The 12,171-nt window shown below is 45.0% G+C and overlaps 1 protein-coding gene across 6 annotated transcripts in view; it reads right to left on the bottom strand.

Moving 5' to 3' along the window:
- Nucleotides 1–540: 540 nt before the first annotated feature.
- The window catches only part of MTM1 (myotubularin 1), a 95,420-nt gene continuing 83,789 nt past the window's right edge, over nucleotides 541–12,171 (bottom strand). For 5 of the 6 annotated variants that reach the window (XM_025862798.2, XM_025862802.2, XM_073887871.1 and 2 more), the window contains 2 exons: nucleotides 8,943–9,119; nucleotides 541–2,280 (listed from right to left, as the gene is read on the bottom strand). In XM_025862798.2, coding sequence (XP_025718583.1) covers nucleotides 2,113–2,280; nucleotides 8,943–9,119 — 345 coding nt within the window. In that variant the 3' untranslated portion in view covers nucleotides 541–2,112. The remainder of the gene's footprint in view (nucleotides 2,281–8,942; nucleotides 9,120–12,171) is intronic. The other variant, XM_025862797.2, reaches the window with a different exon arrangement.

Here is a 12,171-nt window from a genome sequence, read left to right as displayed (position 1 = left end):
GCAGTCAGAACTCAACACAGCAATGTCTGAGGAAGAACCTTTTGCAGAGTTATTTCAAATACTCGAGAGTTTTCAAAGATACACTTAATCTTTTAAGAGTCCCATTCAGATTTCCAAAAAATGGTTAATTTTAGTTTACTGCTAGAACTATTTAGCATTCTTAGAATGCACATAATTTCCAACCGGCTGTACTATTTGAAAACAATTTTGAATTCTTACCGCAAGAGACACCAACTACGGCTTACTTGGGCCAATGTCTCACCCTCCCTTAACATTGGCCACTGCGGTCCGCATCCAGAGTCTGAAGTCTCACGTCTACGCACCCTGGCTCTTCTGCGGAAGCTCTCCGGACTTTAAGAAAGACAGCTGTGGCTTAAAATTGGCACCGTTAATACAGTTAAATGTCCCATATTGCTGAGTTTTGGGAGAGGCCTGCAAGGCTGATAGTAAGACAAAGAGCATGTGAAGTTGAGCCAGGAAAAGAAAAGACACCCAAACACCACCCCCCGACACACAGTTACACCCCTGAAAACAGAGTGCTATTTTAGTTAATACATTTATTACAGCAGGTCTTTAGTCATTATTGTCATGAAAACTTTTTCATGACATTTCACAAAATCCTTTAAGCTATTAGTATTAGCTTTTCTCTTTTTATGGAGTGACACTTTGTTAATTTATGAAATATTTACAGCGTTTACAAAAAGCAAGAGGATGTCTAATAAAATTTCTTATACATACAAAATTTATACACGATACTACTGTATTTGAGATGTCTTATTTGGTAGACCAATTAAGCTATGACATAAAATAATTTACAAAGATATATATTTAATCTCTCTTAATTCATTGAAAACAAAACCATATTAGCTATAAATAGTCCTTTACAAATCACTGTAAAACATTAATTGTTTTAACTCTAGCCTTAACTTTTACAAATATACTTAACTAAATGAATTAGTTCAGCTATCAAATAGAACTGCATTTGAAACTTCATTTACCACTAGTACTACTACCAAAAACAAAAACAAAAACAAAACAAAACAAAAAAAACTCCCCAAAAACCTGAAAAAGCAAACTGCCGGGTACATTTCAAGTAAAAATTTGTAGAACCAGTTTAATGCACGCTTGGGGGGAGGGGCATCCAACACCATGTAAATTGAAATACAATACTTTCAAGAATACGCTCAACAAATGTACATCTGCGGCTTTTATTTCAAAGAATGATGCTCTAGCAACAGCTCATACATCCAAGATGGTCAACCCCACACTTTGGCAGATAAGCTGGTCTGACTAGAGCGACGTTTGCGAAAACATTCACCAAAGCAGCATAATGCCCCCGACATCCTCAAACAGTGCTATATAAGGGGGTTTCCACAACCTGAAAATGGACCAGAATTTTAGGCAAGCTCATGGAAGAACTTAGAAAATAGAACTGGCAAAAAAAATTTTTAAAAAATCATATTTGACTGGGCCCCATCAGTGTAATATAAAAATATGCTCCTCTTGAAAATTGGGGGAAAACACTTCAGATTCCAAAATTTCAAAATAACGAAAAACTCATCTACACAGCTATTTCTCTTTAAGCCACCACTTACGATGGTATAAAGTTTGGCAATTATTTAAACACCTTGATTTTGGATGATGCCTCAGAAGATGGGCTCGATCTGGTTTTGGCAATAACATCTTTCACATTTGGGCTCGTTTTACTCCAAAGCAACTATTAGAAGCAGCCTAAGGAAAATCCGGTTCACAAACATCTTTTTTCACTTAAGTTTAAAATCATGCCGTTCCAATTAAGCCCACAAAATACGTATTGTATACACAGTATTTCGAAAGAGGTAAATTCAATTTCAATTTTATCTTTCAAAAACTGTTCTTGAAAGGTGTCAGGATTTTCCAAAACCCCATCTTGGCTCCTTTCTTCTGATTGCCCTGTAGACACTAGTTTTCTTGTAATATGTATTCTAGAAGGCACATATTCAAGAGTTTAAGATTATGTTAGTTCAAGTTCTACACGGAGGCAAATATTTTAATCTACTTTGTACAGAGGCCCTAAATGAAAGTCAACCATCTCCTTTATTCAGAGCTCTAACGCGGCACCAGGGTTCCCTCTCAGAAGTGAGTGTGCACGTGGGGCATCATCTGTGAAGGACCAGAAGGCGAAGTTGAGGGATCGGAGAGCTTGGCCGAGCTGGCAAGCTGCAGTTCCTCGAGCCGCTGTATGTACTCGTCGCGCAAGGCCAAGAGCTCCACGTACCGCTGCTCCACTGGATTGGGCTGCTGGAAGGAAGCACAAACAGGTGTTACAAGACACCCTCGTACTGACCTTTAATGCACAGACGCCAAAAATACAGAAAAGTACAAGGGTAAAACACCCAGCTCTTCGCCACCAAGAAAGAAGCTCATGTACACGTGGCCTTGCATTTGCCTCGCATATGCCTTGCCATCTTTTTAAGGTTTATCAACCCAGACACGGCTCCGGTCTCCTGTGTTCCCCGGCTCCAGGCCCACTGCCCTCTTTCGTTCCCAGAGGCAACAACTCTTCCCAGGTTGGCGTGTGGCCTTCTTTCCCATGCAGATTTATGATACTTTTCCTATACATGAGTATCTGGAAACAAAATACGCTATTATTGTCGATCTTGTGAAAGTTACATTAATGGTGGTATTCTGTATTTATCACCTGACATTTTCACCCATGTTTCTGATTTCGATCCCGGTTGAGTCCCACTGAATGAATAAAGCACAGCTGATCTCTGCACCCCCGCAGTGACAGATACCCGGGGACGTCCAGTGGTCCCGCTACTACACGCAATGCTGTGTTGTCCTCGTGCACATACACTAATGGTTCTTGAAGGCAGTTTCCTGGGGGTGGGGGGGGGGGGGCCTGCCGGGGAGGACAGCGTGGTCTCTTCAGCTTTATCACATGTTGCCGAACCGTTCTCTGAGGTGGCGGTATGACCTTACGCTCCGTCACTAGTGATGTCTGGGGCTCCACGTCCTCATCAGCGCTTGGGATACAAGAGCAATTGTTTTCTGGTTTTGGCCAATCTGGTGACTATAGGGTGGCATCTCAGGGCAGCTTTAGTTTGCACCGTTCCGCTCTAGCGCCTCTTTTCACGTGCTACTGCCCGTGTCAACTCATAGCTGCAAACTGCAGGGCCGACGCCCCTTAGCCTCGGGGTCAGTCTCGGGTCTGCCTCTTACCAGCTGCCGGACTTAACCTGGATGCCTCCATTTCCCGAACGGCGAAATGGGACTAAAAACGGCACAGACCTCACGGGATTTTTGGGAGAGCGAGGGCAGCCAACACGGTCAGTTCTGCTTCACTGATGAATGGGGGTCTCGCGGCGGCCCGGAGGTTAGAAGTCAGGCTAGAACAGAAAGTGATGCTCCCCAGCGTGCAGACTTTTTACACCTTCGTACTGATGTATGAATTACAGACAGGAATGTGTACAAAGCTTAAAATGTTCAGCTCAGTGAGCCTTTACATAGACATACACTAATGCGATCACCCACCCAAGGCCAAGATACACGATAGGACAGCCCCCAGAAGACTCCCTCACCAGTGTTTTTGAGGTGATTAAAGGCAAGCTCCTAGAAAGCTCGAGCAGTATATGAAGACATTAAGAAAGAGGCCAGAAGTCTACGGAAGTGGATTCCTTCAGCGCTAGTGGCTTCTGGAACCATCCTGCTTTCCACCGCGTTAGGCTATGAGCCCCAACATGGAAGCTGTGGAGACAACGCACTGATGAAGCAGACCGCACCCTGGCCTGGATCCGTAATGTGGACGAGAGTGGGCTGCACCAGAGCCTCGAGGAGACAGCAGGAACCCTGGGGGTTAAGACTGTGTCTGAGCTTTCTGGGGCCGCCATAACAAATGAACACAAAACAGGGTGGGGGGGCAGCGCTTAACACAACAGATACGTATTTTCCCACAGCTCTGCAGGGCAGAAACCTGAAATCAGGCTGTCAGCAGTGCTGTGCTCCCTCTGGAGGCTCCAGGGCAGGCTCCTTCCTCTCCTCTTCCAGCTTCGGCGGGGGGGGGGGGGGGGGGGGGCTTCCCTGGCTTGTGGCTGCATCCCTCCCACCTCCTCTGTTTTCACAGCGCCTTCTCCCCATAAGTGTCTGCGGCTCAAATCTCCTTCCGTTTTCTCTTGTAAGGACACCTGTCACGCGATGTAGGGCCCACTCCAAATCCAGGAGGATGGCATCTTCAGATCCTTAACTTAGTAACATCTCTAAAGACCCCTTTCCCAAACAAGGTCACATTCCCAGGTTCAGAGTGGACATGTCTTTTAGGGGGACACCATTCGACCCACCACAAGCTGCCAAGGAGTGGTCGACAGAGGCCAGATAAAAATGCCACAGACATGTGACGGTGCCGGCGTTTCTAGTGGCGCAGGTGTTTCTTTTTCTTTTCTTTCTTTTTTTTTTTTTTTAAGATTTTATGTATTCATTTGTGAGGGAAAGAGAGAGAGAGAGATAATGCACACAAGCAGGGGGAGCGGCAGAGGGAGAAGGAGAAGCAGACTCCCCACTGAGCAGGGAGCCCGATTCTGGGGCTCGATCCCAGGACCGTGGGACCACGACCCGAGCCGAAGGCTGACGCTTAACCGACTGAGCCACCCAGGCGCCCCTTTCTTTTCGTTCTTTTTTTAAGACTGTATTTTTAAGTCATCTCTACATCCAGTGTGGGGCTCGAACTCACAACCCTGACACCAAGGGCTACATGCTCTCCCGACTGAGCCAGCCAGGGGCCTGCACTGGTGTTTCCATTAGAGCTCTGGTTGCGAACGTCCACGGGCTGGAAGGTCTCCTCCTTGCTCCTAATCCTATTCTTCCTGTAAGCCCTGTTTCTTTCCTGTGACTGCAGAATGTGAAGGTTTTCAGAAAGGCACATGTGGCATTAGAACAGGAATGCTCGGGGGCGCCTGGGTGGCTCAGTCGGTTAAGCGTCTGCCTTCGGCTCAGGTCATGATCCCGGGGTCCTGGGATCGAGCCCCGCATCGGGCTCCCTGCTCGGCGGGGGGCCTGCTTCTCCCTCCCCCTCTGCCCTCCCTGCTTGTGTGTTCTCTCTCTCTCGTGCACTCAAATAAAGTCTTAAAAAAAAAAAAAAAAGAACAGGAATGCTTGGTAGAGTGCGTGACACCCAGTAGATGCTGTGCACAACCTGCTAATGTCTTTTGTCCATTTTTCTCTGTATATTCAGCTGAGGGCAGCCACTGTTCTGGGCACTTGGGATCCATCAGTGAACAAAGGAGGCCCAAATCCCCATTTTTATGGCATTTTCCTTCCAGCAGAGGGAGACAGACAAGCGAAGAATACCACAAGTCTGAGTTCCAGGGAGTGTTCAAAGGTGAGGAACATTCTGGAAAGGAAGCAGACCAGGGTAAGAGGTGCAGGACTGGTGGGATGCCGCTCAGGCCTCGGAAACCACTGCAGGGACCTGGGCTTTGGTGCCGGGTGAGGTGAGCAGCTCCCCAGACAGTTTTGTGTGGAGGGGCAGTGGGATGTGGGATGTACTTTACAAGGATAGCTCTGGCTACCGTGTTGAGGACACATCAGAAAGAAGGAAGGGTGGAACTCAGGAGTCCAGCTAGAAGGCGAGGCAGCACCACACGGCCTGCACCAGGCCAGCAGCGGGGGGACTGGTACGGAGGGTCTGGGGTCATGTGGGTTTTGAACGCCGAGTCCAGCAGGCTCTGCCGACAGACTGCACAAGGGGTGCAAGAGAGAAGGGAGTCGAGGAGGGCTCCCCGGTTTCTGGCCAGAGTGACTAGGGTGGAGTTGCCAAGAACCGACATGGGAAAGATGGCAGGAGGAACAGGTTCTGGGGGACCAGGAGACCCATTTTAGACAATGTCCACGTTGATCTGCTGTGTGAGGCCAGTTTACCATCGCCGGTCCTTCCTCTGCCCTCTGCATCAACCTACCGGGGCTCCCCACCTGCGCAGGCTGCTTCTGGGCTCGACCCTTGCAAAGAGCGGGGCAAGCTCTTCCTCGATATTCTCCTCCGAAATTGTCCTGGCTATTTTTTAAATTTCCCTTTTTTCAGATGACTATTAGAATCAGTTTGTTATCGTACCAGCAAGGACAATTAGACAAGAAAAAGGAATCAGAGGTAAAAAACCATTTCTGCAGATGACAAGGCTGTATAATTAGAAATCTCAAGAGAATAGCCTGAAAAATGATTCGAAATGAAGAGAATTCAGTCTGGTGATAGGGACAAAATATCCAGAAGCCATTCGCCTACAGACAAACGCAAACCACTGAGAGGCTACAAGGAAAGAGTCCAAAAGGCAAAATCACAAGAAATGAAGTTTAAAGTCAAGCGGCTACAAATGCTACAGCCCGGCCTCTCCCCCGGGACCGAATGCGAAGTCCAGAATGTGCTCAGCGCAGCACACCACACGGGCCATGAGCTAGCTATGGAAGTATCTTGGCCTTCAAACAGCTTTTAGAGTCCCATTCGTTTTGGCGTTCCCCTCAGAAATGACTTTAGCACCACGCAGGTCAGCCTGTTCCTAACTGATTGTCCCTGTTCTCATCCTTCGGCGATCACTGTGCAAAGATGTGAGCTCGCCAGCGCGAGCCTGCTTAACCGCTACCGGAGGGTGGCAGCTGCTGAAGGACATATAATAGGTGGCGCCCCGGCAGCCCAAGGCCTCATTCAGGCTTATAACGGGACTCACGGAACACTTTTGCTTCCGGCATGAGCAATTCCCTCATCTTAATACACGTACCGAACTGGCTTCCCGACAGCTCTTCAAATGTAAGCACTGCTCTTTCCGTCAACTCCACTGAGTTTTTATGTCGCAGCAACGGTTGGTGGTTTTTGCTTTGAAAAAGCACACTGACCCTGCCTTCTTCTAGGCCAGAGCTCATTAAAGGGACGGGCTGTGTCTGCTACTGTACTGCAGTGCTGTGAAGGCGACAGGTGCCCGGTAATTGTTTGTATACCAACTGGGCCACACAACTGAACAACAATTTAACTTTTAAGTGGTTAAGTGTATTCCTTGAGGTTTACATTTTATAATTTAAAAAGTCCTATGTGATCCGATTCAAATCTATTTCTGTATCAAATAATGTTGTACAGGAGATCTTTAAGGAAACATAATACATTTAATTCACACCTTCCATTATGACATTTCTCCCCGAGCACTATCATCACCGGCTTATAGTTTCTAGGCACCCCCATCAGCCTGGGAGCTCCTGGGGCCAGAGATGACCTCTTCTTAATCTCTGTATTCCACAGCCCCTCCCCTCGCTGCCCTGAAAATACAAAAATATGTGTAGTGCCCTCCACATTCAGAAAAATCTATATAGGAAGGATAAGTTACTTTCTTTTTTGAGTAAATTTCACAGATCATAATACAGACCAATTACTGTCTCAAAATAGAAACCTCTATCAAAAAATGTGCGTTCCTATCTGGCCCCGTTCCATTTTGCTAACCTCCATAAAAATAAGGGGGGAGATACACTCTAGTAAGTTATTCTAATGATGTTTCTTCCTACTTGACTTGTCACACAATTATTACCTTTATATGTTCAGAAATGAATTGCTCTAAATTCCTTGAATTTTAAGAATTTCTCCAAGTACAAATGGGTGAGGGGAGATTAGAGAATCTATACAGAAATTGGTGATACTTTCTAATTACTAACGTTTTAAAAAAAAGTGACAATAAACAGAAAAGGATCAATTTATAGGCGACACTGCACATTTACATGGTGTGTTTTTTTTTTTTTTTAATTAGAAAAGGAACATGTCCTCTGTAACAGCAGTTAGAACCCTGGCAAAATTCCCATTTCCTCTTTACTTGATATTCCAAAGGCTGAACTACTGCTAAATAAATTCCCTCACTGTGCTTCTCAAATCTCAAACTAAACAAGTGAGAGTTCTCAAGCCCTGGACTCTGTCACTTTCCAAGAGATTACACGTTTCCACCATTACCGAGTTGCAGAAGCCTTCCATGCGAGCTGCAGAGACCTTGAAACGAGAGTGCCAGCTTGAAGCAGGCATTCCCCAATGGGAAGAGAGGGTACAGCCTGGCGTGCAGCCAGCTGCCTGAGTGGGATAAACAATCTAAGAGACAGAATGCAGCGCCCGGGCCTTGCTGTTGCCCCGCGATTTCGAGCGGGATTAAAGCTGGCGCTTACGCAAGACTGGCCTGTGAAAACAGGTAGCCGGCCGTCCAAACCGCAGGAAAATGTGCAAACCTTTACAAAAGAGCAATCGCGAATACTGAATATTTATAGCCCTGAAAACAAATCACAAACTGGAGGCACTTCCGAGCCCTTACACACAGGCTGTGTTTCTCTTCTGATTTTGGATAGAGTGGCGGTGGGAGAAAGGAAAGCCTGCGTGTGTCCTTAACAAAATGGGGACTCTTTTGCTTCAAAAATCATTGTTTCCCTTTTTGATTGATAAATGGCCAACTGACAGATCAATTATCTTTATTTCAGAAGTAAGGATCCTCAGTGAAATGCACTCTGATGTTAGCTGACCCAGTACATATACCTGAAGCAGACAGAAGAAAATGTTTTGTTTTGTTGAATGTTTTGTTTCCTTGAAGGATCATCAAAGTCTACTCACTGGAAAGAATTTTCTTATTATGTGTAACAATGTCCACTAACTGAAGGAAATCCTTAGCAATCAAAACTCAAATATTTTCCAGAGCTTCCAATCAGTTTACATTTTAGTAAAAATAAAATTACATTATTTACAAGGATGTAAGTTTAACACCAATCAAAATAAGTAGCTCAGTAATTAAAACAATTTTTGAAGTTGCATTTGAAAGCAAGTGTGATTTTTTTAGTCCATTCCCCCCTCACAATATTGAAAAAAAGCAACAACAAAAAACCACTACCGAGTAACATTAATCTAAATCCAGAAGTCATAATCAATAGACATCCCTGCCTTTTAATACTGTCACTTCACTTACTTGTTGCTTGATTCTGGGGTTCCATCTAATGTAGTAATTCACCCAAAGTTCCAAGTGACGCATACTGGCAACTGGATATAAAACTCGATTGATTTCTTTAGTATAGAAGGGATTTTTGAATTTGTCCTTATTACTGTTTATCAGTGACCATAAAGATATTGTTCGTTCTGTAACTTTCTATGGAGAAAGAGAAAGTGGAAAGCCTAAGTAAAAACACACGAGTACACAAACTATTTTTCAGCCCATGGCACTACAGTTGAGCCTCAACTCGAATCACACATTTACATTATCCCCATAATAGCTCAAAAAGCCTCATGGGCCAGTGAGTGTTCAGCAGCCACTTACTGATATTTGCATAGATAATGGCCTGGCTTGAGAGCCACTATTTCTGCCAGAAGACAGAGGTGCAGGACGCTGTACCATTAAATGCAATTCACTGACCTAAGATGACTATTCCTGGCTAGGTAAAAGATTTATGAACAGATGGGCAGCATGCTCTTTATAATTCAGCAGAAGGAAAAATTATCGTAAGATCCCGTCGGCTTTCTTCATTTTTGCATTTGTTAGAACTGTAAAATCTTAACCTGTGCCTGCTTGACAGTAGGTATCTATATAAAAAGTTTTTTTTAACCAACCATCCAGATGTTTGCTCTCTATCATGCTAACGTGCAGATATTTGAAAACACCTGGATAACTGACTTCACTGAATCTTTACTTTCTCATTTGGTGTCCATCAGCGCATACAGATACTCACATTTTCATTGTTTATTAGAGATTTTTACCAATTTTGAGTGTAAACTAGAAAAAAACCCCAAGGCTTGGGAAATAAAGGGTACAATTATTAAAATGACCGAAGGCGGACTTTGAAACTCTTCCCAGTAATGACTTCAGTAAGAAAGGACCAATAAGCTAAAACTGGGAGCTAAAAAAGAACAGCTTAAAATAAGTGACTGAAGAAATGTCTTTAACATATATATTTCATTAATGTGAACAAGATATATGGCAGCATAACAGCATAAATTTGTCTTCCTTGGAATCCACCTAAAACTTCATTCACTGGTACCTTTCGGATGCCACAAGCTATACCGTGTTGCGTTCATTTGCATGCTTGCTTTTATTTTTGTACATGCACATAGTTTAAAAGTCAAATAGCCTGACCAGGTTTGTTACGAAAAAAAAAAACAACAAAACAAAAACCAAAAAACCAAAAAAACCCCCAGCTATCTCTCACCTCCCCACAAGCAACTGTGTTTGCTTTTTTTTAAATTGATTTATTTGACTATCTGGTACTTAAGCTCCACATCTCTAAATAATATGCTTTCCTTGCTACCCGGGGGCTGTGCAGCTACAGGCACTTACTTTGTCTGTCCCGCCTCGTGCTCCCAGCATGCAGCATAGCTTTCATGAGACTGACATTTAGTGTCTGGATCCCTATGATGAAGCAAATGCTACTCTCAGGCAGGCCCCGCAGTCCCTGTGATTTCTTCTCCCGCACGAATTTTTTGTTGTCTTCCCTCGATTTAACAACTTTCTGTTCTGTGTGCTAATTCTTCTTGGTATTTATCATGAATTCAACCCCCAACTCTTCCTCTAATGTCTCAAGCTTGTGTCAAGACCCTCAGCACCTCTGGCGCCCCCAGTTTCTTCCTCAGAGGAAAGCAAGCCACACTGCTTGCCCCCACGCCTCGTGCCCGGCTGGCACCTATGATCTCCTTTCCGTTTCGCCCTGAGCATCCCCTGTCGCCTCTCTCTCCTGAGTTCCAGTCTTCTTTCTTGTTTTTTTAAGATATTTATTTATTTATTTGACAGAGAGAGAGAGAGAGAGAGAGAGAGAGACACACACACACAGTGAGAGAGAGAACACAAGCAGGGGCAGAGGGAGAGGGAGAAGCAGGCCCCCTGCGCAGCAGGGAGCCCGCTGCGGGGCTCGATCCCAGGACCCTGGGACCATTACCGGAGCCCAAGGCAGACGCTTAACGACTGAGCCACCCAGGCGCCCCCACAGTCTTCTTTCTTGTTTGCATGGAGCCGACACTCCGGCAGCTTCCAGAGAAAGGGTTTGGTGTGGGAGGGAACTCTTGATGCCATGCATGTCTGAGAATATCTTTGGTCTACCTAAAAACCTGGCTGACAGTTTGGTGGCTAGAAAACTCTAGGTTGAAACCATTTTCCTTTTAAAATTCTGAAGGCAATGCTCCACTGACTTCCAGCTTCTGATACTGCTAATGAAGAATTTTGCCTTTTTGATCTGTTTCTTTGCAAATGGCCCATTCCTTTTCTCTCTGGAAGCCTGAAAGATCTTTTCCCTTGGTGTTTTGAAACGTCACAAAGATGGGCCTTAGCACGGGCCTATTTTTGTCCACCATGCTTGGGCACGTGGCAGGCCTTTCAATGTGGAAACGTACGTACTTTAATTCTGGGAAATATTCTCAAATTATTTTGGTGATTTCCTGCTCTGGGGTCTCTGCAGTTTTTCTTTCTAGAAGCCCTATTATGTGGATACTGGACTCTAGGACTGATCTAGTTTGCTGATCTTTCCATCTTCTACCTCTGTTTCTAATGCTCTATTCTGGGAGATTTCCACTCCATCTTCCAAATCTTCTTCTGAGTTTTTAACCTCTTTTCATTTCAAGTTGTTTTCTGATCTCTACATATTCTTTCCAAACAACATCCTGTTATTATTTCACGGTACCAATATTTTCTTATCTTTCTTGGGATATTCGATGCTAGCTGCCTGTCTACGTCTCCCCCCTCCCTACCTGGTAATCATTCTCTCCAAGCTGCTTTTCTCTCCCCTGGCTATCTGCTATTATTTAAGAGTGGAGCACTGAAGAGCCGACTGGAAGCTCTGGGACCAGGAGGCTCACCGACATGAGCTTCACTGTGGGGAACCCTGGGTGTTGCTATTTTTCGGTCCTTCCTCTTGGGCTAGTCGGTTTCCCCAGGGATGATTTTTTTAAATTGAGGTGGGGTTCATGTACCGTAAAATTCACCACTTTACAGTCTACAATTCAGTTGTGCCACCACCACCTCTCTCAAGTTCCCAGAGCTCTTCATCACCCTTGCACCCACTAAGCAGGCACTGCACATTCTCCCCTCCCTCCAGCCCCCGGCAAACACTCATCTGCTTTCTGCCGTGATGGCCTTGTTATTCTGGACATTTCCTAGAAATGGAATCATGCCATCTGTGAGCTTTTGCGTCTGGCTCCCCTCGCTGAGCATGTTTTCA

Source organism: Callorhinus ursinus, unplaced genomic scaffold (genome assembly GCF_003265705.2).
Source record: "Callorhinus ursinus isolate GAN/ISIS: 27379988/994484 unplaced genomic scaffold, GSC_fseal_2.0 scaffold84, whole genome shotgun sequence".
NCBI classification, from domain to species: domain Eukaryota; kingdom Metazoa; phylum Chordata; class Mammalia; order Carnivora; family Otariidae; genus Callorhinus; species Callorhinus ursinus.
This window is presented reverse-complemented; position numbering and strand designations above follow the sequence as displayed.